Here is a 26996-nt window from a genome sequence, read left to right on the forward strand (position 1 = left end):
GGGGGGGGCAGTGCGAAGACTAAGTTTCTTATCTTTTCTGACTAGGCTCTTAACAGAAGACAGAACCCTCCTCCCACTTTCCAGGTGTTTCGACTGAACTCAGGGTGCAGCTGGAGTGACACCTCGTGCACAGGCGTCTGCTCAGCACTCCTTTCCTACCTCGAGGGCCCACCCCAGCTGAGAGACGCCACAAACAGCAAGGATGGCTTGGGCAGATCTGGAGTTTATTTGCTGCAGTTCCTTGGCGCTAGTTTACAAGGCAAAAACAAACAAACAAAAACAATTAGAATAATTATAATTTCTTAAAAACCCTGTCAACAACTTTCAGTCATTTCTTTATATTTTTGTATTTTGACAAAACTTCTTTTAAACAAATACAAAATAATCTAAAAGGAGAAAAACTATACATAGATTATTTACACCTCTGATAAATAGACTAATACTGACCCACGTGCCTCTCTGTCTAGGAAACACTTGTGAGAACCAGGCCAGGGCCCGGGCCAGCTTGACAGGCTCCAGCGCCAGCCCAAACACACCCAGACCTTGGCAGGCACCGCCTGGTTCTCCCACCCAGAGAGTGCAGGTTTCCAGCCTGGACCCTCTTCTGTCACCCTCACAAGCTCTAGCACAAAAGTGCCCACAGCCATTCCCTCCAGGTAGGATCTACACGAAGCGGCGGGGACGGGGAGGTGACAGACTGTCCCCCTCCATTCCTCCCACCACTCCTCTGCAAAAGCTATTTCCAGAGATGCTCGCCAACCCTAAAGGATCAGAGCAGCCATGGCGACACGGCCCTGTGGAAACCCGCAGCTCCTCCACCTGCCTCCTCGGGGCCGCGCCCTGCACCGCCCTGGTCCAGGGTCCTGTGGAGGGGCGGGCCGAGACGGCCGACCAGCCAGCCAGCCACCTGCTCTGCCTGGACTGGCATGCTAGCCCTGGCGGAGTGGCAGGAGCTGCCCTGAGAGTCCCTGAGAGAACGGCAGGAAAATGCTGCGTGTCATGGCTCCCTTCATACTGCAATGAGGAGGGGCAGGGCCAGCTCACACAGTGCCCGCGGGGGAAGACAGAGATGCGAGAGGCGGCCCGGTCACCCCCCTCACTCCAGTGCACCCCACGGAGCAGATAAAAGGCCCATCTTCCCCTTTAGGGGGCCCACCACAAAATGCATCCAGAGTAGTCCAGTTAGGGCCGGTTTTGAGGCAGAAAAAGCTGAAGCCCTACGGGGATGGGGGAAGTCCTACTCCTTCCTCTAGAACGAGGACTGGAGTCTGGGGAAGAGGAAGAAAACCCAAAATGAAACAGGTTACCCGGAACCTCTGTCCCGATAACCTTCCTCACAGTTTTGGTTATTAGGTATTTAGCTCAAGGAAAATGCTGACTTTCTACTTTAAAGCCCAACAAGAACTTGGATTCTGAAGGAGGAAAACAACGTAAGCGTCCAGTCGGTCCTCTCCTCTCCTCGGCGCGCCGCAGGCACTTGGGCTGGGAAAGCATCCGCGGGAGTTGCCGGACCGCACGCTGCCGCCGGCTGCGCCCCTGGCCAGGGCAGGCCCCCGCGTCGGACTGTGTCGTCTGAAGGCCCACTGAGCCTTTGCCCTCTGCGCCCTTGACCTCACCTGTCTCTCTCGCCCAGACAAGCACCAGGCAGCGAGCTCCCACAGCACAGGAGAGGCGGGCCAGGCCCTGCCGCGGGCCCAGGCTGATGCCCCTCGGCCACAGCCCCGGGTGTTCTTCTCCAGGGAGAAGCTCCCCAGCGCAGCCAGGGCAGAATGCACCTGAACAGCACTACGTTCTCTCTTAAAAAAAAAAAAAAAAATAGATCTTTATAGTATGTGGCTTCTCTTCCTTTCCACCGTTTTTCTTAACATATAATAATATATGGATACATGTATTTATGGTGCAGGGTTTGAAGACTTCTTCACGGGGACAACCAAGAGGTAAACAGTTGGCTCCAAGCTCTGCTACCAGAACACTGAGCAGAGAAACTGGCCAGGAGGCTGCCCTGCCGACAAGAGCTCTGCCCTGTGAGAGAGGAAGGCTCAGGAGCCCATGCTGGACAGACGGCCGGTCCTCTCTTCCCCAGTGATAATTGCCCACCCTTCTCCCACTTAAAAAAAAGAGCAAAAGCTGAAGCTAGTCTCTAGGAATCCAGGGCGGGGCCCGGCAGAGGACGCTGTGCTCGGCAGCAGTGCACCCGTGGAGATGCGGGAGAAGAGCGGGAGCTCCAAGGCCCACGCAGACCAACGCCCTCGGCTGCACGCTCAGTGTCGCTTCGTGGAGGAGACCTTCTTTTTCCGTGCTGCGAGCATTTCGTAGAAAGGGTCCCTGCTGATGGCCGCTCTGGAGCACAGAGAAGGGAGAAAACAGAGACGTGAGGGACAGAATCAGAAGAAACACACCTCCGGGCAGGGGCTTGCTCGGGGGCTCCTCGTGCCCCAGAACCCCTGTCCCACCCCACCGTGAACCCCGCCCCACCCCACCGTCACTGCAAAGGCCAAGTTAGTGTCGTCCACCCTTGCTGTGTCCACACAGTGACCTAAGGTGACACACTTCGAAAGAGACACAGGAACATGTGACAAGATAATTTTGGGGTTTTTATCTGTTTCAACATAATCATCAATTTACATGTAGGAACAGAATCGTGCCACATTCTTACAGCTATATTCTAATTCAGAGAAAAAAACTGGTGCTTGAGTTTCCATGATGACATCTGGTTTTGCTTTGCAGCAGCGAGTGCCACATAATCAAGCTGTGTCACATGCGGTCCTCCGGCACGGGGTGTGTGATAGCTGGCGTGGTAAATGCAGTGGGGCCTTCCAAGCCCCCATGTGCACCTGCTCAATAACTAAGGCTCCACGACTCTGCAGGCAGCACTGCCTGGCACGATGCTGCTGGTGGGGGGCCATGGACAGACCGGCTGGACCTGGCTGGGTCTCCGGCGCACAGAGAGGGGGCCTGAGCTCATGCTTGTGCTACAGCCTCAAAGACAGCAGCACAGGCCGTGCCGCGGGCTGGAGCACCTGCAGCAGACTGGCAACACCACAACCCTATGTCTGCCATTCTCGACTTTCAAGAAAGTTATGGTCTAAAAGTCCTGACACTTCATTTCTTTCCAGGGAAGCAGTATCCTAAGTGATGATTCTAAATGTGACTTTGAAAAATGCTTAGTTTTTCTGACTATAGAAGTAAAAACCATATGAAAGACACTTGTACAAAACCAGCCAAAACTTTTCTGAAAGACCGGTGAGGGGAGGACAGGGAACCCGCCAGCCAGCACAGTCAAAGCACACCATGATGCTACAGCGGGAGAGGCGGGCGGTGCTCACACTGGGAGGCGCAGCGGAGCGGCAGGTGCATGCCGCCTGGCGGGAGAGCTGGGTACACTCTCAGAAGAGCACATTAAGTCAGTGGGAGTGACGCAGATGAATCCATAAATGGCGTCCGCACCACCAGCTATTCATTCGTGAGAACAAACTTACAACCCTTACTTCAAATCTTACACAAAAAATACATTTCATAATGATTCAAGAGTTAATTTTTTGTTTCAGTATGTTAAAAAAAGGATACAGGTCCCCCACAACACTGCTGTTTTCTTCCCCAGAACACAGGGCTGGTGCCATAACTGGCAGGGGACTCTGAAAGCACCGTGGTGCCGCGTCTGCTCAATGGAGGGTGGGCTGGCCCCTGCTCAGGGCCACACTTCCCGGGATGGCTGGCATGCCAGGGAAGCTGCCAAACCCCATGCCCACGACATGATCTCATTTAATCCTCAAAAGAGCCCCGTGAGGCAGAAATGACCTGTATCACACGGAAGAGTAAGTCACCCGCCTACCAGGCACAGCGCTCACAAAGACAGAGCGAGGACTCGGCACAGCGCGACCTGGCGCCAAACCCATCCTCTCTTCGGCTGGTTCCTGTTCTCATTGCATGAATTTTCAGATTACTTTTGAGGGGATAAATCATCTATTCCTTTCCCTCCATCATCACATCACCTCCATCTTCAGTCAGTTTTTAGGTATTTAGCCTGGGTCAAAACCTACACTGGTCTGAGTAGAAATACCAAAAGATAAAACAAAGGCTACAGGATATTGCACTCCCTCAGGAACGGGGCTGTAGTCTGGGCGAGAGAAAGCCCGTCACACAGTACACAGAGGACTTACAGAGGCCTTGGCATGAACCTGTGGGTTCATTCTCCCTGTTTTCCAGGTGAAGTTACAGGCAGCTGAGGAGTCTTTCTCAGGAAAACAGCTGGGTGTACGCTCATGGATGAAGCACCCACGAGGGAGAGGATAACGTTGTGCTCTTAGGAGAACGGATCACTGAGAGAAGGCACAGTCAGAATGCTCACTGCTGACCCTCGCACAGGGACTGGAGGGACAGCCAGGCAGACCAAGTCCCAGGGAACAACATTAAGCAAGAGAAGCCAACTGGCTTTAGAAAGCCATGTTTCCAGATACTTGTCGCATCAGGAAATTTCCAGCCCTGTGATACAACTTACATGGCGTGGCCCAGTGGAGCCGACAGAGCCGAGAGCCACAGGCCTGGACTCGGGAGCCCCATTTCCTAGCTGTGGAACCCTGAGGAAGCTTCTCCCTCCTCCCGGACCTTGGATCACAGTATGTGACTCCAGCAAGTTTCTTAGCCTCTATGGGCCTCAGTTTCCTCATCTGTAGCTAGGAAAATGGTGTCTCACAGGATTCACAAATTATACATGACTACTATCTCCTCTGAGCTGTCACTGTGAGAATGAGAGCAGCTTTGTCAGACACGGAAAGACCAGTTGAGAAGACGGCATCTGTGCCGGTAGCTCACGCGCCTCTTCCTATTTTGGGTCTATGAGGACACATGGGGAACCCAGATAGGACGTGCTCTCTTACATATGCTATAATAGCCAAGAATCCAAAGGCCTCCCAGGAAGTCGTCAGCTGGGAACCAGGACGAAGCTTCCCTAAGAATGTAACACTTGCGGCACAGAAGAGATGCGGGCGGCATGTTTAACCACGAAGACGATGAACACCTGGGGAGGTGAGGGCCGCGTCAGGCGCGCACTTCCCTTTCTCAGCAGTCACTTACTTAATGCACTTAATCCACTCCTCCTTCTCCTCGGGCGTCGGAGCTGAGATCCGATAAACAGTGTGGTTCCCCTCCACCACCCGCCCGTCAGCCTCGGTCTTGCAGGCCTTGATAACTTGGTCTTTATTGTCGGGGATATAAAGCTCAAAGCAGTTCTGAGAAGGAAAACAGACAGGGAGACAGTGGAGCAAAGGAAGCTGCTGACTGAGAAACATGCTGATTTCTTTCCCCAAAGCCCCTTTATTCTGACCTTCACAAAATACGAGCAATACCTATTTTCCTGTGGAACAGTGAAGCCTAGATGTGGAATTCTGGAGACTGTAAATTATATATAAATAAGTCTTGTTAGCAAGCATATCAGTCTGATACGTTAGCTCCACTTCCAATGCATTTAAAATATGCAGAGAACTGCAGGTTACTTAAGACTTTTTAAAGTCAAGCCAGTAATATCACGATAGTCCAAAACAAAGGAAAAACACACAGCAGGTGTCCCAAGGTTACAAGCTAAATAGCCCACTCAAGCATGCTTGCCGCTGCCACTGAAGGAGGGGCAACTTCCACCCCTCATGTGCTATTCACCAAGTGAAACTATAAAGCGGACGGATGGCACAGGAAGAAGTGATTTCGAGTCTCATCTTTGGCTTCAACAATATAATCAAAAATTAGACTAAATAAAAGCCTGATCACGTGTTTCAGGTTTTTGGTTTTGAGTTTTTAAAAAAATCTTTGAAATGCCCATCCCCTTTCTCCCCTCAAAATATCCCAGCAAAAATACTCACTGGTTTTTTGGAGTCCTCCACCTCCCGGATACTCAGATTCTCTAAAGGGATGATTCCACGGGGCTCCTTATCCTACAGAACAGTTGAAGAGAGGAAGTCTAAGATCACAGATGAAGGACACACACTGCCAGATTCTTCCCCGGCAACTCATCCGACTCTCCTGCCTTCTCCCAGGACATGAAGTTCACAAATCAGCCTGAGGGAACTCCTTCTGTTCTAAACAAGAATAGCGCCAAGAATGTCTGAGGATTGTCAGGATAACTGCAAGTCCTCTGCGAGTAGAAAGCCCAGAAGATTCAACAGACACCTTGAGAGTGTAGCCAGCAGTGACCCGGGCACGGTCCTCAAGCAGGGAGTCGGCCCCTTTCCCTCTTCCCTTTGCCTGGCTCTCCCACTCTTCTCCCAAGCCTCAGTTTTGGGGCAACAACTCCAGGAAGTCTTTCCTAGGTTCACCCTAGTGCCCCTGGTGCCTGGGACTGCAGCTGTGGGTCAGAACATCAACCACTCACTGCCTCTGACCATCGCCCCCCCGCCAGACAGTACAATCCTCAGAGACACCACCATCCTGACAACTCCACCTGGATTTCCAAAGGCACCTCAACTCCTGTCCAGAACAGAGCTGCACCCGCCAACTAGTCCCATCTCATCTGCAGAGAGCACGGCACCACAGACACTTCTAGTACACGTCTGATGGCAGCCTCACAGTCCCCTGATATCCAGCCAACCCATGGCCAAGTCCTAGCACTGTTAAAGTCTTTGTATTTGGCCAGAGTTACACATGCACCAACTGTTAAAAACAAAACAAAAACAAAAAACAAACAAAAAACGACCAGTTCCATGAGTTCTCTAAAAGTGAAAAAGAGTCTTTCGGTCATTTCCCATCCCGGGTAGCAACTATTTCCAACTTCTTCAAGCCAACCTGCTTGGTCTTTACCTCTGTATCTCACCCATCTCCAAAATACCATATTACAACTGCTGCCTTTTGAGTGCTCAATTTTAGATGTTATCTACAGAAAAGGACTGAGCTCCTCCTCTTCCCTGGGCATATTCATATTCCCCATCCTCCTAAATAATGATCTGGTCATCTGAATTAGGGTTATACACAGTGTCTTCATTAACACCACGTTTCTCTTCCAACCTGTGCCATACAGTGAACTTCCCAATGTTTTCCTTCCTGAAAAGCTTCCTTCCCCACTGGAACCAAAATTAAGGAGGGTGGAGAAGTGGGTTGTTCCTTTGATTTATATCTCTGTGTCCTTACCATCAAAACCAATTGCAAATGGTTAACCTCTTATCAAAATCTCCTTGCTAATGCTAATTTGTATCAGGCATCCTGTTAATTTTAATTTCTTGAAGTAATTCTTCCTGGAGCCTCTGAAACCTGTTCCAGTCTGGACTGGTTGCCTTGATACCTGGTAAATTGCTTCATCCTTAAGCTCAGCACTCTCCATTCCAGAGTACTTTTCCCTCCTCTCTTGAAACAAGAGGTTTCAATATCTCTGGTTTCCTACAGCCAAGGCCTTTTGTCCTCCACCAGCATCCAGAGAAACGGTGTGTGGGTGCTAACATTTCTGAGATCTCACTTGGCTAAGAATGTTTCTATTCGACCCTCATACCTGGCTGGGCCTAACAGTCTAGGCTGGACATGACCCTCCTTCAGGACTGGGAAGCCCAGCATTCCTGCCTTCACCATTTAATATCACCCCGTACAAAGCTGTTCTGGTTGCTGGTGCTTTGCACACGACTGCTGTTCTCTGTGTCCTTGGTGTTCTGAGGCCCCTAAGGAGGCAGCCTTGGGGTGCATTCATTTTCAGTCATCATGCAGGGTATTCAGTAAGCCTTCCAACCTGGAAATGCATCCGTCATTTGGGGGAGGTTTTTAAAAATTATTTTGTCAAGGGTTACCTCCTCTTTGTTTTCTCAGCTTCTCTGGAACATGCTGGACTAGACCTCCTGGACTAGTTCTTCTTTGGGAAAAAAAAAAGTCTTTCCTTTATTATTTTCCTTCTGCCTTTTTATTCTTCCTGGGAGATTTTCTTAATGCTTTTCTTCCAACTTTTCCATTGAGTTTTCACTTCTACCATGCTTTGAATTTCCAGGAGGGTTTAATTATTATTTTTGTTCCCTGGCTTCATACAGGATCCTGTTCTTGTTTCACAGCTGTAGAGTCACCTGAGATGACTGAGAGTCTCTTTACAACCAGCGGTGAAGTCTTTCTTCTTCCTGGAGTCCCTCTCTCATCCAAGTTGCTCTTTGGCTGTTGGGTTGCGTTGGTCTCTACTTGCTGTAAGGCTGCAGGAATTCCTCAGGTATCTGGAATTCCTTGGTTGTGCCATTTGAAGACTGGAAGACTAAGAGCTGACTGGGACTCCAAAGGCTGTGGACTGTGACCATCTACAAGGGCCCTCCCACTAGGCTGTCTGCTGGGGAATCTGACTAAATACTCTTACGCATCACTTCTTGGGCAGAGAAGTTTCCCACTCTGTCTGCAAGCTACAGACCTGGCTACCTGTGGTTCTGAGGGCTGAGTGAGGAGAAGCTGGGGGTGGAAAAAGTCCTCAGCATTCAAGAAGCCTGAATTTACCCAACACTCCTGTCTGGGTAAAATGCCCCCACCTTCAACCAGGCCTAGGATCCCTCATCCAGAAACGCTTGGTGTCAGTCTCTCCTGTGAGCGAGCACTCAGACTTCTGCCTGGGTGGTAGGGGCAGGCCCTCAGGGACATGAGGTGAGGGAGACAACTGGTCTGTTTCCTAAACAGTTCTCAGTCAATTCTGCTTCTAGTTTTTACCCCCACCATTCTCACTTCTAGGGTTTAATTGGTGCCGGCACCTTTTGAGGATTCCGCTGGGTTAACTGGGTTGAGGCATCCCCAGGCGAGCCAGTGGGTGGTCTAAGAGTAACCACACTTTGGACCTCAGTAAGTATGTGACATAATGTATACTCTTTGACTGGTGAGGCCTGTGGCATCCACGTTACATAGGCATGATGCACGTTCTCGATGTAAAATGATTTTAAACCAAGATGATGTACACCCATGGTTTTCAGTCTGGAGTGGGACCAGGTTATAACAAGACCCTCCTGGTCACCAGGAGAACCCCCTGGGGATTCTGGTATCTTTCCTGGCCCCGCCTCTTCCCTGCTCCATCCCGCACAGCGTGGCCCTCCTCGCTCTTCTCGGCACACTTATCCTGCCACTTGAGAATTGGCTTGAGTGAGCCAGCATCGCTGACTGGTGCTCACCCTATCCCTCAGTGCTGGGGTGAAAGAGACTGAGAACCTCTGGTGGAAACAACTAAATGTTAAGCTCCTGGGCAGCAATGTAAAAATCCCAAATATTAAAAAGACCCCTGTCTAGAACTTCAAGTGGATTCTGGCAGGCCTAAGAATAGGCAGGCTGCACCCTCACTGATGACCCGTGTGTGCCCAATAATGACCCACTTCCGCCGTGAAGAGGGAAATACCCGAGGGCAATGTCTTTGGCTTTTTAAATTTGTCTTTAAGAACACTCATTATTTTTGCAAAAATAAGAATTGCTTATTATAAAGAACTAAATATTGTAGAAAAGAATACAGGTGAAAGGTTTAAAAATACTCCAAATCCAATCACTCCTGAATTACCATTGCTGACATTAGGTGAAGACATGTTGTGTGTGTACAGAGAGAGGGAGGGAAATAGGTTTTATGAAAATGGGATATTTTAAGTGGTATTATTTTCATAAAATACATTCTGTTTTAATTGTTTCGAATTTAACAGGGGGAAAAAGGAAGCAGAAACTGAAGAAGTGTTGAACCTCAAAGTAAATGTTTCTTTACCACAAGAGTTCCTAAGATAATCTTATTCAAGTTAAGACAAAGATGTTTACGAAAATAATTCCAGCACTTTGGGAGGCCGAGGCGGGCGGATCACGAGGTCAGGAGTTCGAGACCAGCCTGGCCAATGTGGTGAAACCCTGTCTCTAATAAATATACAAAAATTAGCTGGGTATGGTGGCACATGTCTGTAATCCCAGCTACTCAGGAGGCTGAGGCAGGAGAATTGCTTGAACCCGGCAGGTGGAGGTTGCAGTGAGCCGAGATCGTACCACTGCACTCCAGCCTGGGTGACAGAGCAAGACTGTCTCAAAAAAAAAAGAGGTTTTACTCATTCTTTTAAAAAAATACAACATGCTTCCATTTTAACAACATTTCTTGACTCTGCATTTTAAAAAGTACAAAATCTTCTAATTCTTCACATCGTTCCTCCTCCTACCTCCTGATTTTTATTATTTCACTTTTATATTGCCCGGGTTTATAACATTCATGGTCTGTCCTGCAGCCACAATTTCCAGTTAATTAGTATTAGTTTTATATTTAAGCATATTTTAGTATTAGCTCTATATTTAAGTTTCTTTAGCTATTACTTCTATATGAGGTATATTTAGCTATTAGTTCTATACTTAAGTATATTTTGGTATTAGTCCCATACTTAAGTATATTTTGGTATTCTGTACTTAAGCATATTTTAGTATTAGTTGTATACTCAAGTATTAGTTCTGTATTTAAGTGAATAGTTTAATGCTCACTACCAGTCTTTTACTTCCTGGGGCCTTTCTTGTGATTCATTTTCTTACTGGCTGGATTTTACCATCAAGCAATTTTTTTTTTTTCAAGAAGGGTTCCAAGTGCTGCATTTCACATGTTTTCTTCATGAGAATGCTGCTAGTTGTGCTTTACTTAAATGATAATGTGGCTGGACAAAGGGTCTTGGGTCATTCTTCTCTTCAAAACTGTGCAGACCTTGATACTTTAATTTCTGGGACAAAAAGCTGCTGGAGATGATCTGCTTTTTCCAACAGAATGACCAGAGACTTGGCTCCAAGTTTAACGGTCTAAAGGGGCCAGGCTTTGGAGCCACCCTTTCTGTAACAAAGTTTCCTGAAATACAGTGTACTCTGATTTGTAGATCCAGGGCTTTTTCCTCTTTCTCAGGGAAATAATCTCATGCCACATCATATCTTTGATTTTGCAGGCACCAATTACTCTGGTGTTGGGATCGTCTTCTGTTCTCTGCATCTGCTAGCTTTTCTCTGTTTTAATACTTGTCTTTTTCAGATATAATCTTTGTGATTGGCTCAAGCATTTAGGACCAGGGCAGGGGAGGGAAGATGGTTTGGGATGATTTGAGGACATTACATTTATTATACACTTTATTTCTATTATTACACTGTAACATATAATGAAATAATTATACAACTCATTATAATGTAGAATCAGTGGGAGCCCTGAGCTTGTTTTCCTGCAACTAGATAGTCCCATCTGGGGGCGATGGGAGACAGTGACACGCAGAACGTGTTGCTTGTGTCCAGGCTACTCCGTAATCACTCTGTGGTCGCTGTCACTGCAGAAAACACTGCTTCACAAAGACAGGACGCTGGGCATGGAAGCAGGCTTTCAGTGCATTTGTGGCAACCTCAGGATATTCCACCTTGACTTTCATCCAGAATGTATGGAGATTTGAAGTTGTCTCCAACATACTTTTAAGGCCACTGTCATTTGCGATCTCAAGCAGTCAATGCTCTTCTAGCACGGACAAAGTTGATTCCTCTGGTTTACTCTCAAATGGGTCACAGATCCATTCCTTCCCAATTTGGGGGTCTTTTGTGGTTGGGAAGTATCGCTCAAGCTCTTCTGAAAGCTGAGGTGATCATGTGTCCGCTGGGGGAAAGAAGGCCCCGGCTCCGTCTCTTTCACAATCTCGCTAATGTCTGAACCATGTCAGGAATCCCGGGGTTCACTCGTCACCCCTGTAATTCCAGTTTGGCTTTGAACGCAGCCACTTGATCTGCAGACTGGAACACAGTTGCCACTCTCCCCTGCAGTGACGGATTGAGTTTATGAGTAGGTTTAATCTGTCACACAAGTACACAAGTTTCCTGACCTCTATTCTGTGTCACTGAAATGTGCTGCTAGCGGTGATGTTTTCTAAAAGAAATCTCTGAAGTGGCTGTCGTAACTCAGAAAGTCTGGCCAGCGATCTGCCTTTAGAAAGCATCTCACTCTGCGTATCAGAGAAGCCGTGTGTGCTCTGCATCCAGCTCCTCACAGGGCTGCATGAACAGGCGTGAGTTAGGGCACGTACTTTAACGTGGTTGGTAATTTTAATCACATCCTGCATAAATGTTGTTAAATTCAGGTGACACTTTTTGGCTAGCCGGCACTTCTCTATGGATGACATACTGCATAGACTCACATTTAGAAGCGACCTCTTTGACCTGAGTAGTGAAACCAGAAAGCTGCCCAGTCATGGCAGCTGCTCTATCCATGCATAGACCAACACAAAACAGAACAGTTCAGTTTCCTGATATGTAATAATTCAAAGACTTGAATAGCAGCCATGGTGTTGGTTGGCAACTAAAGCGCACATAACATCCTCATGCACATCCCCCTGAAAAATATGTCACAGAAAAACAAACATTGTTATCTTGTTGTCAACATCAGGAGACTCATCAACCTGGATTGAGTACCACAGTGACTCACTAATCCTCTCGAACAACTGTGCCTCAGTATCTGCTGCTACATCATCAATTCGTCTAGTTATGGTGCTGGCTGAAAGAGCAACACGTGCCACCTTTTGAACTACAGTCTCTCCTAAAAGCTCATGACAAATGTCCTTAGCAGCAGGCAGGATCAACTCTTCACCAACAGCCAGTCCTGGCTTTGGCAGTGCGGTTAGATACTAAGAATGATGCTTTCAGCGCAGATATATTTGATGAAGGGGTGGCCTTCAATAACTGCTTCTGTTCTTGATGTTTACGTTTTTTTCTTTTGAAAACTACAAAGGCAGTGTCTTTTAATGCAGGACGCTGGGTCTCCATGCGGTGAGGCAATTTTGAAGCTTTCGTGGCTTTGCTGAGTAGTTGGTCACCACATATTCTACAAAGTGGGCTTGGCGAATGTGACCACCTGTGGAAATGAACCTAGAACCGGAGTAGAACTCTAGGCATTTTCTTCGCAGTGCAGCTTTCTTTTCGTTGGCAGTCTTGGCGTCTTCTGCTGTCTCATCAATGGGTCTCTCTCCCTTTTCACAGAAGCTCTCTGGTGACGTTTGATTTTTACTCATTTTGGCGAGGGTTGGCGGGTGGGCTTACCAAAACCGTGGCTGAGACAAGTACACAGTGTGGAAAGAGACGCGGATAGCAGTGGTAAATAAAGTAACAGGCGGGCCATGCGCAGACTGAAGTAAGTGTTGGATTCTGACTTAAAGCCTGCCACCAGATACAGCTGTACAACTGAAGTACATCTGCTCACTTGCCACTATAAAGCCTGCCACCAGAGGCAGTCTAATTGTCACTTGCCACTCACTGATAGAGTTTTGATGAGTCTGCAAGCAACTGATGTATTATTATGGTCTCTGCTACATATAAGCAGTCAAACCTCTCTGCTAACATTCATCCGTATTTGCAGCCACTCCCCAGTACTAGCATCACCCCCTCAGCTCCATCTCAGATCATCAGGCATTAGATTCTCAGAACGGCCCGCGCAGTTCACAACAGGGTTCGCGCTTCTATGATAATCCAATGTTGCCACTGATCTGACGGGAGGTGGTGCTCAGGAGGTGACGTGAGTGATGGGCAGCAGCTGGCTGTCGATACAGATGAAGCTTCTGCTGCTCGCCTGCCACTCACCTTGTGCTGTGTGGCCTGGCTAGTAACAGGCCACAGCCTGGTACTGTCCTATGGCCTGGGATTGGGGACCCCTGTATTTGGGGATGGATATCATGCTCATGGGAGATACCCCATGGATGGTCTTCCCCATTGAATATACAGCCCTGAGCCTTTACTTATGTCTATAACGGCTGTTTTTTTCACTTTTCCCATTTCCCCAATGTCCACCCAGCAGGAGATTTTACTACTCCTTGATCAGGGAGGGAAAAATAACAAGTCCCATTCAGTTTGCTTCCTCCCAGACCTGAGAAACCAGCAAGATTGCCAGGTCTCGTCACATCCCAGGCTGTGAGGTAGAAACCTTGCACACTGCTTCTGACTGCTGCCACCGCCGCTGCTGCGCCCACTGCTGCCCAGGGCTGATGTTTACTGAATTCGTTATGCCCCTTCCCCTGTTTGGTTGCTATTTGTCCCTACTTATTTTTTACCAGTCTATTGCTCTGTTAGGTAATTCTGTGTGGAAGTTTCAATCTACCGTCTTAACTCTGACAGCTCCCTCTCTGTGTCTTGAGAAATTTATTTACTTTCTCAGCAAACTATCGCAAGGACAAAAAAACAAACACTGCATGTTCTCATTCATAGGTGGGAACTGAACAATGAGAACACTTGGACACAGGAAGGGGAACATCACACACCAGGGCCTGTCGTGGGGTGAGGCGCGGGGGAGGGATAGCATTAGGAGATATACCTAATGTAAATGATGAGTTAATGGGTGCAGCACACCAACATGGCACATGTATACACATGTAACAAACCTGCAGGTTGTGCGCATGTACCCTAGAACTTAAAATATAATTAAAAAAAAAAGAAATGTATTTACTGCTGGGTGCTCACGCCTGTAATCCCAGCACTTTGGGAGGCTGAGGCAGGCGGATCACCTGAGGTTAGGAGTTCAAGACCAGCCTGGTCAATGTGGTGAAACCCCGCCTCTACTTTAAAAAAAAAAAGCTGGATGTGGTGGTGTATGCCTCTAGTCCCAGCTACTTGGGAGGCTGAGACAGGAGAATCGCTTGAACCCAGGAGGCAGAGGTTGCAGTGAGCCGAGATCACACCACCACTGCACTCCAGCCTGGGAGACAGAGCGAGACTCTGTCTCAAAAAAGAAAAAAAAAAAAAAAAAAGAAATGTATTTATCTCTGTATTTCCACTGCTTGATAAAATGCTACACTTTGCTGAATAAGTGTGGCTGAACTGAAATAAGGATTAAGGTGACACCGCTATGGTGGGCATCAAAAACCACAAGATTCTAGACTCTCGTAGCATTGCCCTAGGATTGTCAGGACTTAGGAGCATACCACCTAGATACTTATGTATGTTTCATTTTGACCCAGAGAATAGAGAGACAAATTCAGAGAGGATGCTAAAGACATTGTTAGTGTAGATGTCTTCAGAAAAAAGGCAAAATATGAGGCAGAAGGGTGAACAAAACAGAAAAAAATGTACCAAGATGTTCATGGTGGTACTTTGGGGGTGAAGCAGAAAGCAGCTTTCTTTTTATGATTTTGCAGATGTTTGAAGTGTATTACTCTCATATGAAAAGACTGCAACAACAGAAAAGCAAAGCCAGTGCAGAACTTGCAGGGCATGAGTTGAGCCCTACAACACACAAAATCCCGGCCAGAATTCCCTTCAAAGTGATGTACTATCCTCAGTCACCAAACCATCAGAAGGAGCGGCTCTGGCCTGCAGCCTGATGGGCTACCAAGTGCATTCCCTGGGTGAGAAGCCGCACGTGCATCACGCCCATGGGGATGGAGAACAATGCCAAGTGTTAGACACGACGGAAACCCATCTTCACGCCTCACAGCAGAAAATGCCAAGGCATGGACCTGTTTCTTGGTCCTAAATAAGGACTGGTGAATACAGTCAGGATTTCAGTGTTTTACTTAAGCCCCATTTTGCTCTAAACTTATTTTTAAAAAATACTTCTGAGTCTTAATTTTCTCAATGGGATCAATGATTTTTGCTCCATGAAGATATACTTGGAGAACAAAAGCAAAGCATTTTCAACTCAACGGCCTTGATTTAAGACAAAAGTTCAATGCCATGGCAGTATGCCCGCTTTGCTCTTACAATGACCAAGAGAGGTGGCAGAAATGAAAAAGCACCCCATCGCCAGTCCGGTGGGCCACGGTCTCCACACCAAGTGCTATCTTGCCAGGGTTCTGGGTACCTTGCTTAGAGGGAGTTCTGAAAAGAGCTAATTTATGGTTTTTATTCTCTTTGGTTATTACTACAAAAGGGATATACATATATAAAACACAAATTTGCAGCTGTAAGTCTCTCCCACTGAATAAAAACCAACAAAACTTCTTAAAACTCCAGATCATCTCAAATTAACTTTTCCCATTTTACTTCACTTCTTTTTCCCCCACCATATATTTTACCCCTTGGGCTGTTTCTTCTGAAATCATATTTCTGCTAACCCAGAATCGGTGAATTTTCTAAAATCACGATTATTTCCTTTTTCTTTTCATCTCCCTTTCAGTTAGGGCCACATACTCTTTCTTGGCAACCAATGCAAATTCATTCTTTCTAGCCCAGTTCCAAAACCCATTTCTAGTGCTGCTATTCCATGCTCCCCCTCCTCCAGGCCGGGCGTCTCCTGTCTCACCAGAACCGGATGCCGGCTCTGAGCCCTAGTGCCCTTTGAGGCACGCACATCCTCTCAGGGGTTCCCCATTCCGAGATTTACCTCAGTTCTTCCACTTTGCTTAAACTCTCCCCCATCCCCCACAGATATAGAAGGGCAAATCCAATGGTCTCCTCAACCGTGTCTGATTAGAGCCACTTGGAACTGAAGGCCTTGTCCATCCCTAGTCTGGAGGCCGACCAGCAGGTACTCACCGTGGTATACTCAAAGTAGTAAAGGCAGTTGTCAGTCAGAATGAACCAGCGTCTCTTCCAAGTCTTTACCCTGCCACCTGCAGAGCAAAAAGAGATGCACGTTCGACAAGAGACAACCAGACAAGCGCAGGCTCCACGACACACACGACACCCTCTCTTCTCAGAGAGAGTTGGGGGAGAGGCATCAGGAGAACGTGGAGCCCACAACATTGACATCAGTAACAAGACACAGAGCCGAAACAGAAGCGTCTTTCACAAAGTGAAAGCCTGTGGGTACAAGCAGAGCAAGCGCGTCTAGGTGACACCTGGAGATGGAATCAGGACGGCAGGATGAGCATGGGTTTGTGGAGGGAAAACCCAGGGGCAATAATGACATACAATGCAAATTTGCCAGAGTCAGCAAAAAGCCTATGTGGTAGAAATCGCCAAAGAACAGAAAAAGAAGGAAGGGTCAGCACCTAGTGCAGGCTACTCTGCTACGGACAAGCAGCCCGGCACATAAGGGGTGTTTCACTGGAAGTGAAGGAAGGAGGAAGCAGGAGGGGAGATGCTGGGAGCCTTCACAATCAAACGCCATGGCATTTGGTTGTGGCACTTTCCCTGGAACATGAAGTAAATCCCCGTGGTTCTACTCTCTTCCTCACCTTCATGATTATAGGGAGCTTCTACACTGGCTCTTAACCTTATGTGCTACTGTCCTGAAAACAAAATCTCCCGAGTCCTGGGTGACAATCACAGCAGAATTCCTTTATCAAGGAAGAATCAACTTGTACTGAGAGGTTACCTCAGGAGCCTTTTCCATTCTGGGCTTCTCACCTGGAGTGTAAAACAGAAACAGCTGGCCAATACAGCCATGGCAAAACAAGCTCTGGTGGCGTGGCTGGGAGCCTGGCAAGGGCCTCCCTTGGTTCTTTCTGGTATTTCTCGGCACAAAACATTGGGGTCATGGCCGGGCACAGGGGCTCACATCTATAATCCCAGCACTCTGGGAGGTCAAGGTGGGTGGGTCGCTTGAGGTTAGGAGTTCAAGACCAGCTGGCCAACATGGTGAACCCCGTCTCTACTAAAAATACAAAAATTAGCCAGGGGTGGTAGCACATGCCTATAGTTCCAGCTACTCGGGAGGCTGAAGCATGAGAATCGCTTGAACTGGGAGGTGGACATGGCAGTGAGCCAAGACTGCGCCACTGCACTCCAGCCTGGGTAACAGAGGGAGACTCTATCTCAAAAAAAAAAAAAAAAAAGCTGGGGTTGGGGTCGTGAAGTTATGCTGAGACAGACACAAAGGAAGGAAAAATTTCCCCAAGCCTATCTGAATGAAGCTACACCTGCTGTCAAATTGGAACCACAGGCTTCCTTTTCCTCCACCTCCCTCTCATCAACGGAACATTTTCTGAACATGAATTACTCAAAACTGATCCCTAAGGCCTTCAGCTGTGAAGCCATGCAGGGCGTTCCAGAAACACTTCTTGCGCGCTGCTCTTTTGCTAAGACTTAACCTACAGACAATATGCTTCTCCAATCTTCCTCGATGGCAAGAACCATGGGGCATAAATCTCATACCCCCAGTCATGCTTTCTCTCTTGCCCTCATCACAAATAGCTGAGCAAAGAGGAGAATGGTTTTACAGGGACTATTTCTAACTGCCAGAACTTGCCTGCATGCTCACACCAGAGAAACCTAAGGGGAGTATGCAAACAATGTTATGGAAAGAAAATGTCCAGTGTAGGTCCTGGCAGACAAATAAAAGGACCACTGGGCTTTCAGGCCAGTTTTTAGCACCCTGCTTGGACGCTGAACTCTAGGCGGGCTTACGTGACTGATCATTAATTGCAAAGATTCCAAATGACACAGATCTAGGTTATGCGGGGGAATTTGCTGGAAGCAAGCACGTGCCATCCGCCTGCCCATCCTGTGCTGTATCAAGCAAATTGAGACTCCCTCCCTCCAGTGACTTGTAAGTTTCATGTGAGCCCTTGCTGCTGGTCCCTAAAGGTTAGATGGCATGAATAAGGAGAAAACCATAAATGGATACTATGACATGCATGTGGAAAACAGGAAAGCCTGGGCAGAATTAAATAAGGAGGATAAAGAAGACAAGGACTATATTCAGGACTGAAGCCAATTTGTTCTTAAAAAGGAACCCCCTCCACCAATTCAGAGCCTGAGAACTTTGGTCTTCCAGCCTGGCAGGCCATTGGTTGTCCCCGGAGGCTCGGCACAAAGGGAACATCAGCCCATGCTGGCCTCCCATGCGCTCCATCACAGGACACTACCCGGGGAACCTTTGGGACTTAGGAGATCATGGAAGAAGCGAGTCAGATGCTAAAAGAAACACGATGGAAGGAAATCAAGGAGAAAAAGCAAAGCCGGGAGAAATTCTCTGCCTGATTACAAAAGCTTGGTTATTATCCCTGGACAATTTGTTGCATTACAGAGACCTCTACCATAAAGCATCACTGTGGGCCCACGGGGAACATTTCCACGTGGAAAGAAAAGCAGACATGAAACAAGCAGACAGATCAATGCGTGCCTAGGACAGTCCCTGTGGAACTCACAGGACCACCTCCCACTGCACGGCTCCTCAGCCCTCCTGTGACCTCCCCGAGATGTCAAGGCCGGATGCCATCTTCCCCTACAGCTGAGAACAACCTGACAAGTTCCTGAAGCATCTGTAAGTGTGCATGTTTGGAGCTGTTCTTTTTAAGTGTAGCTACTGCTCAGGGAATGCTTTGGCACAAATCTGAGGTGTCTTGGGCTAGGAAAACATGTTTCCCCAAACCAGCAAATGGAGAGGAGACACCAAAAACATAACTAGGAGACCAATTCAGGGCTTTAATGAGGACTCGCTGAAAAAGCGAGGGAGTGAAACAAAACATAAAAATAGAGCCCAGGCTGTAATGCCCTTCTCTCATCCCCAGGAAATTAAATACGAGGACTTCAGGGAGGGTTTTGGGTTTGGAGTTGTTTTTTCACCGTCACTCGGTGTCATTTTGAGTTTAGGACACGCCATTTCCCCTTTTTGTCCAAAGGTAAATGTCTTAAATATCGTCTAATTTAATTCTTTCCCTAGTTTGCTTTTCCATCATGGTAAATCAGAAGCTTTCCCTAGCTTTGGGAAGCCAAGACTTTGTTCTTTCTGGAAAAGTCTCAGCTTGAAAAAAGAAGAAAAAAGAAAGACTTCTGGCCGGGCGCGGTGGCTCAAGCCTGTAATCCCAGCACTTTGGGAGGCCGAGACGGGCGGATCACGAGGTCAGGAGATCGAGACCATCCTGGCTAACACGGTGAAACCCCGTCTCTACTAAAAATACAAAAAACTAGCCGGGCGAGGTGGCGGCGCCTGTAGTCCCAGCTACTCGGGAAGCTGAGGCACGAGAATGGTGTAAACCCAGGAGGCGGAGCTTGCAGTGAGCTGAGATCCGGCCACTGCACTCCAGTCCGGGCGACAGAGTGAGACTCCGCCTCAAAAATAAAAAGAAAGACTTCCTTCTCTTCTTTCTCCTCTTCCCCACTTTAGAGATTAACTTTCAATCAGGCTGATTAATGGATGTCAAATTGAATATCAAACATAGCGCATGTCTTAGCCAATAATTCCAAGTGAAAATGTCGTGGAAACTTCCTCTGCTTTTACAAACCCACTCTTAGTATGTTTTCTCGCATTACTGCATTCAGTAATGAATATAACATATACTCCTCCAGAAAGGAAAAACGAAAATTGCTCCAAACCCCTGATCCTGACCAGTTCCCTAGGGACTGTACAATAAGTTAGAAGCAGCATTAACACTACCACCGGCAATTAAAAAACAAAATAACCAAAAATAACGAAATAAGAAAATGCTGCAGCAATGACAGTGGCCTATGCAGAGCGAGCGAGCAGGCTGAGGGGTTACATACCTCCTGGAGTTTGGGGCAAGGAAAAGGAGAGCCAAAATCATGGAAACATACAAATGAGGGAGAAAAGAAAATTAAAACAAATAAATTAAACCCGATTCCTTAATCTTAAAGTGCAATGTATCAGTCACATTCATGCCTGCCTGGGGAGAGAGCTGAACTAAAAACACTAAACGGGCAAATGATCCCACTGCCGTCTGGCACGTGAATGAGGGGCTCTTACATGCCACGTCCCACCTCATCAAGGCAAATTTTGGGGCACTACTGAAAACCTGGCCCCACAGATGCCACAAATCAGCTTTTACAAAGCCAACGTTTATTAGTATATCCAGAATCAGAGCAAAGAAGGCTAAGATTATTTCAGGGAAAATTAAATGTCTTTCTATAGATGGCTGTCACTTTTTAAAGTGTGTAAGAATGCACACACATATACCCATGAATATACATGTACATATGTGTATACACAAGAATACACATTCTTATGGCTATATGCATACACAGACATATACACACAGCTCCAGACGGCTGGAAGCCCTGCCTTCTGCAGCACATAAACACAAAGAGTGATTCTAAGTGTGCTACAATGAAAACACAATATTCGGAGTTTCGAAGGGTTTGATGGAGGTTTAGAAAAAGTAATGCAATGAGCTAAAACTGAGTCCCACACTTGGTAAAATTTTCTCTTTTTTAAAATCTGAGATGCCTCATGAATTTGCATGTCATCCTGGTGTAAGAACCAAGATAATCTTTGTACTGTTCTAATTTTAGTGTCTGGGCTGTCAAAGCTAACACTTAGTATTAGCATTTAAACAAATCTCACTGGAGGGGAAAGTAAATCCAAACTTGGACACACTTTAAACATTTCCAGTAGGTTTTCTTTTAACTCCATCCACTTGGCAATAGGAATGCGGAAGGGAAGGTTGCCTATGGGGTTAGTAATTTTAGAGCCTTAACTTCAAAGATTCTGCGGGCTTAAATATACATAAAATGATGGCCAATTCAAGAGATATTTACAACTGATCGGTGAAGTGGTGCCATAAGGGGAATTTATGAATTAAGTCCTTATGTATAAGCACAAGCACTTGGGATATGCCTTTAAAGGAAAATAGAAAGGCTATTGCTATCTGACCTAGTCAGAAATAAAGGATTCCATTTTAGCCTTCCCAGATGTGTTGGTAATAACCAAGAGAGTACTGACTTCTAATCACTGGGGCGAGTAGTTGGGCTGGTAGAGGACGAAACAGCCCCTGCTAATGTGAGAACCCAACTCGTCAAAGGCTAAGGCAGAAGGCAACAGAGGAAATACGCTGTTAGTGCCCGCCGCCCCCCCCACAAAAAAAAAGGGGGGGGCATCATTATATCTGCAGAGTCTAGAGCTCTCTCTATATTCTGAAACTATTAATAAAGTAAACACATGTGGACATGAATGTGTATCAAAACCCTACTAATGTTTTTCCTATTGATTATCCTGTCCCCTTCACGGCAAGGCATGACCACAAATCTCAGCAATACAAGCTCATCACTTCTGGCAGAGGGAAGAGAAATGCATTTTCAGCTTTTCTAAATGAACACAATAATTAATGTGGCTGATTCAGATTGAAAAGGAGGGGGGAAAAAAAAAGAAAAAAAAAAAACCGCTGCCCAAGAATGAATAAGAGTGCTGTGGATTGAGCTGCAGCCAAGGGCTCTAGGCTTGCCATGCACACTGCCTGTGGGGGAGCCAGATGCAGAAGGAAGTGACGATGCACTGGGGCGGGGGCAGGAGCGCCAGGTACAAATCTATGTGATGGGAAGTAGAAAGATGGACAAGGTTGGCCACCCTCCCAACGGTTATGGGGACAGGGAAGGCAAACGGACCAGGTGCTCAGGGAGCTGCCTTGAAACAAAACCTGGTCAACCAACTCAAGAGTAAAAACGTGGAGCATGAACACATGTGGGCAATATTTACGGTGGAGTAAAGTCTGTCCCCAGTAGTCTGTGTCCCATGGGGGCAATGACTATGAAGTCACTTCCTTTTTGGAAGCGGACTTTTGTTAGAACAGAACTCATACCAAAGTCCCTTTGAAGTCCCCTATAAGCCACCCCCTTTCCCATATGGTGTGTGTGTGTCCATGCATGTGTGTGACCATGCATGCGCGTGTACGCACACATGCACGCACACACACGCACACGCATGCACACACACACACACGCACGCACACACACAGCCTTTCTTCCTAAGTCTCAGCTTTAGGAGCCCTAACTCAGAGACCACTTACCGAGTTTCAATAGCCAGCCTTCTCGGTCTGGGTTGAAGAAAGTGTGAGTGAGGTCATTCCCATCATCTTCTGGGATTTTAAAGGGTTCATTTTTTATGCTCTCATAGAGATTCTGGGATAAAAGATGACAATTTATGTCTCTGATTCTAGAAATATTTTTTCTTCCTCCCCTTTCTCTTCATTCATTCCACAAGCATTCATTATATGCCTACAGTAAGCCAAGCCTGCTGGGTGCTGAGACTAAAAGAATATGACCATTTCTGCTTTCAGGCAGCTCACAGTGACAAAATCAGTAAGACTTCCCAATTAGGAAAATAAAGACAGCAGCTTGACCTCTATTCGAGCTTTTAGTTTCATATTTACAACCCACTGTCCCCTTCCTGATTCCGTAGCTGGGCCTCACTACCAACTTCTTAATGAAATTCACATGGTTAAATAAATTAAAAGAGGAGACCCTTGATAAACTGTATGTCTTCTCTTCCTTCCTATAAAAGACGATCCTGTTCCCAGTGAACTCTTTCTTGACTTGAATGAAGGCCACTCTTGCTTGCTTACCCGGAGTAGCTCCTCCGGCAGGTCTCCCCCATCATTGATGCCTCGGTTCATGGCAATGAACCTCTCCACAGTGGGCTTATCTTTGACATTGGGGTTGTGCAGACTGGTGTTCAACATGATGATGGCAAAGGAGAGGACATAACAAGTGTCTAAAGATGAGAGAAAAGCAAAGAGGAGCCGTTGTATGCTTAGATGACCAGAAACATCCTACCCACAACAGCGAGAGATATCAGATGAAACCAGGAATAAACAACCATGTTCTCAGCCAGGTGTGGTGGCTCATGCCTGTAATCCCAGCACTTTGGGAGGCTGAGGTGGGTGGATAACAAGGTCAGGAGTTCAAGCCTAGCCTGACCAACATGGTGAAACCCTGTCTCTACTAAAACAGAAAAATTAGCCGGGCATGGTGGCGTGCGCCTGCAATCCCAGTGACTTGGGAGGCTGAGGCAGCAGAATTGCTTGAACCTGGGAGGCAGAGGTTGCAGTGAGCCGAGATAGCGCCACTGCACTCCAGCCTGGGCGACGGAGCAAGACTCCATCTCAAAAAAAAAGAAAAGAAAAAAAAAAAAAAAAAAAAAAAAACCATGTTCTCCAAAGAATGGGATGAATCCAGATGAACAGGTACACTCTAGGGCACGCTGCTGTCTGAAAGGAGCAAGGCATAAAAGAGTATATAAAGTATTCAAGACTTAAAGCTGTTTATTTTTTCAGATTGGAAAGGAGAATACACTGTAGAAACTCTGAAAAATACAAGGCATTTAAAAAAAAATGACCTATAATGACCCATAATCCCACTATCTAGCAATAATTTATTTTGCTTTATTTTCTCTACGTAAATGTGTCTAGGTATAACTCATCACATATTTATCTCACAAACACATACTGCAACAAAATTGGAAACAAACTAATACATATATATGCTTTTTTGCTAATCTTAATATCATTCTCCAACGTCAATAAAAATTCTTTGTAACAACATGGGTTGTTTTAGTTTCTGTTTTTTGTTTTGAGACAGAGTCTCACTCTGTCACCCAGGCTGGAGTGCTGTGGTGCGATCATAGCTCGCTGCATGCCGTCTTAAACTCCTGGGCTCAAGAGATCCTCCTGCCTCAGCCTCACAAACAGCTGGGACTACAGGCACAAGCCACCACACCTGGTTAATTTAAAAAAATTTTTTTGGAGACAGGGTCTTATAATGTTGCCCAGGCTGGTCTCAAACTCCTAGCCTCAAGCAATCCTCTCACCTCGGTCTCCCACCCAAGATGCTGACATTACAAGTGTGAGCCACTGCACACAGCTAAAATGTGGTTTTTAACAGTTGTGTATTTCATAGTTCAGAGGCACCACAATGTAAATTCACAGTGCCATACTGTCGGACTTTTGGATTATTTCCAACATTTTACTATTATAAGTATCATTAAATAAATGTTCCTAGGCATGAATCTCAGTCCTTTTGTTTTAGAAATTATCTGGTGCCAAGAAAATAATCCAGTGTAAAATGCCCATCATAAACTAGGATGAATTATTATATTTACCCGTGGACTGGAACACGCCATTATTGCACTGACAGTATCGCTGGGCAAACGCCTCCATCATCCGGTCAATCTTCTGGGCCTCTCCAGGTAGCCGGAAGCTCCACAGGAACTGCCTGAGTGGGTGAAGACAGAGCACTCCAGAACTCGGGGAGGCCATTTATTTCTCTATCAATTGTTAAACTGCCAATGATTTTTTTTTTCTTTCTTTTTGAGATAGAGTCTCACTCTGTCACCCAGGCTGGAGTGCAGTGGCATGATCTCGGCTCACTGCAACCTCCGCCTGCCGGATTCAAGCAATCTCCTGCCTCAGCCTCCCAAGTAGCTGGGACTACAGGCGCCCGCCGCCACGCCCGGCTAATTTTTTGTATTTTTAGTAGAAACAGGGTTTCACCATGCTGGCCAGGCTGGTCTTGAACTCCTGGCCTCAAGTGAGTTCAGCCTCCCAAAATGCTGGGAGTACAGGCGTGAGCCACCACGCCTGGCCACGGACAATGATTTTTTAACATCAAAGTGCAAAGGGAGCCCTGCTGGGCTTCAGCCTTCTGTTCCTATAACTCTGAACAGATGCAAAGTTGCCATCCACACCACTGTTATTTTAATCAAAAGTAAAATTTTTCTTAGGAAAAAGTGAAAAATTAGGAGGGAAACCATTCCTACTGAGGAGTGGTTTCCCTCCTCAGAATAATCTACAAGACTGAAACATAGATAATGCTCATTTTAAACAAACCCTATTTCCGGAAAACAAGATGGGTGACAGAAAAAGAGAAGACTATCTTATCAAAGCATTAACAATTGATCCCTTTAAGTCAAAGAAAGACCCACAGCTGACAGGTTTAATTGTGGATTACTTCCATCCAGCTAAATGATAGCACAAAAGATGAAGTCATTATTTACACCTACAGCAGTGAAAATACAGAATGACAGTTTCTTAAAAGGCACAAGGTAACAAATTTAATAAAAAATTAAGGTTTACTGTTTTTCTTTCCAAAATGAAATGCATAACTACTTATTCCAGGGCAGGAAATTAAGGGATTTTCTAAACGGAAAAATTTTAAAATTTAAGTATTCATCAATTTCTAAAACCTCAAATGTAAGACTCAAGGAAGAGTGTTACAGAATTTGCCTCTGGAACGTAACAGAACTGAATTCCCCTTGACCATCCAGTCATTTCCAGTCAGAGACCAACAGATTTCTTCCCTCCAAAATATTCAAAATCATACCCAAAGATATAATTCCAATAAAATGGCACCCAGAACAGACTCATGATCAAAGGCTGGCCTCCCACTCCTTCCAAAGTGGCTCACCTCAAGAATACTCACCGTAGTGCCTGGACGAGATTAAGATCAGTGAACTCGTGCAGCTCCACAAATGCATGAAGAACCTGGATATTAAACTCATCTCTATCGAGAAAAGACAAAAAATGGGAGAGAAAGCAGGAGTCAGACACTGACACTGAGCATCTCCAGCCAGGCCATGTCTCCCACGCTCCGTCCTGTGGCTGTCCAGACAGCTACTCACGCACACTGCCAGCAAGAAGACTGGCTAGCTCTGCTGACTGGCTACAAGCTCGATGTCCCCGTGACTCCCAGACAGACCCACCACTATTCCCCAGAAAAGCCTCCCCTCAACACCAGTGTGGCTACAGATGCTTTAAGGCAAAAACCCCTCCAAGAACCTAAAGCGTATTTGAGTTTGTTTCTTGGTGTCATTCCTGAACAGCCTTCCCTAGCACGCGCACGTCCCCGCGGCCTTGCCTCTCCCCCAGGTAGTCTCCGATGGCCGTCTTGTTGAGCCCTTCGCCTTTGTATAAGAACTGGGCGATGTCTTCACAAGTGTTCTTCAGCAGGCCGTTCTCTATCAAGAACTGGATCCCCTAGAAAAAGACAATGAAGACGCCAATGATGCTTTGCTGAGAAACAGCTAGAAAGAAGAGGAAAGGGCACAGGAAGAAATGGGTGCGGGTGCACTGCAATATTTAATAAATAGTTGCTAGCTGACCTAACAAGCCGGAGGGTCACAGTTTAGGAACAAGGGCTTAGCGCATAATGTGTGCTCTACAACACGGCAACATGAACTGTAACATTTGGAAAGAAACGTTTTTAGGGTCTATCTGAGCACTATACAAAAAACCCCATCTAATATGGACCACTTCCCGCTTCTTTCTCACTTACCTTTTTAGGGTCCATATTAAATTTTTTCCTGCCCATGGCTACCTGTTTGTTCCTCTGCATGTTTTTCCTGTAAAACAACCATCACAGCCATTTTAGTACTTCAGGCCATTGGAAAGGCTGGAAAGACTAGTATCGTTTCCACATGCGTCCACTGATGTACACAGATTTTTGAAAGATCTATG

At 46.6% G+C, this 26996-nt stretch overlaps 1 protein-coding gene across 2 annotated transcripts in view; it reads right to left on the reverse strand.

Moving 5' to 3' along the window:
* Positions 1–203: 203 nt before the first annotated feature.
* Positions 204–26996, reverse strand: part of CYTH1 (cytohesin 1) — a 105465-nt gene continuing 78672 nt past the window's right edge. For both annotated transcript variants that reach the window (XM_026455877.1, XM_023211653.1), the window contains exons 4-13: positions 26815–26881; positions 26398–26516; positions 25963–26043; positions 24644–24756; positions 23109–23257; positions 22553–22665; positions 16405–16483; positions 5853–5924; positions 5074–5228; positions 204–2340 (exon numbers count right to left, since the gene is read on the reverse strand). In XM_026455877.1, the coding sequence (XP_026311662.1) occupies positions 2262–2340; positions 5074–5228; positions 5853–5924; positions 16405–16483; positions 22553–22665; positions 23109–23257; positions 24644–24756; positions 25963–26043; positions 26398–26516; positions 26815–26881 (1027 nt within the window). In that variant the 3' untranslated portion in view covers positions 204–2261. The remainder of the gene's footprint in view (positions 2341–5073; positions 5229–5852; positions 5925–16404; positions 16484–22552; positions 22666–23108; positions 23258–24643; positions 24757–25962; positions 26044–26397; positions 26517–26814; positions 26882–26996) is intronic.

This window comes from Piliocolobus tephrosceles, chromosome 16 (genome assembly GCF_002776525.5).
Source record: "Piliocolobus tephrosceles isolate RC106 chromosome 16, ASM277652v3, whole genome shotgun sequence".
In the NCBI taxonomy this organism is placed as follows: domain Eukaryota; kingdom Metazoa; phylum Chordata; class Mammalia; order Primates; family Cercopithecidae; genus Piliocolobus; species Piliocolobus tephrosceles.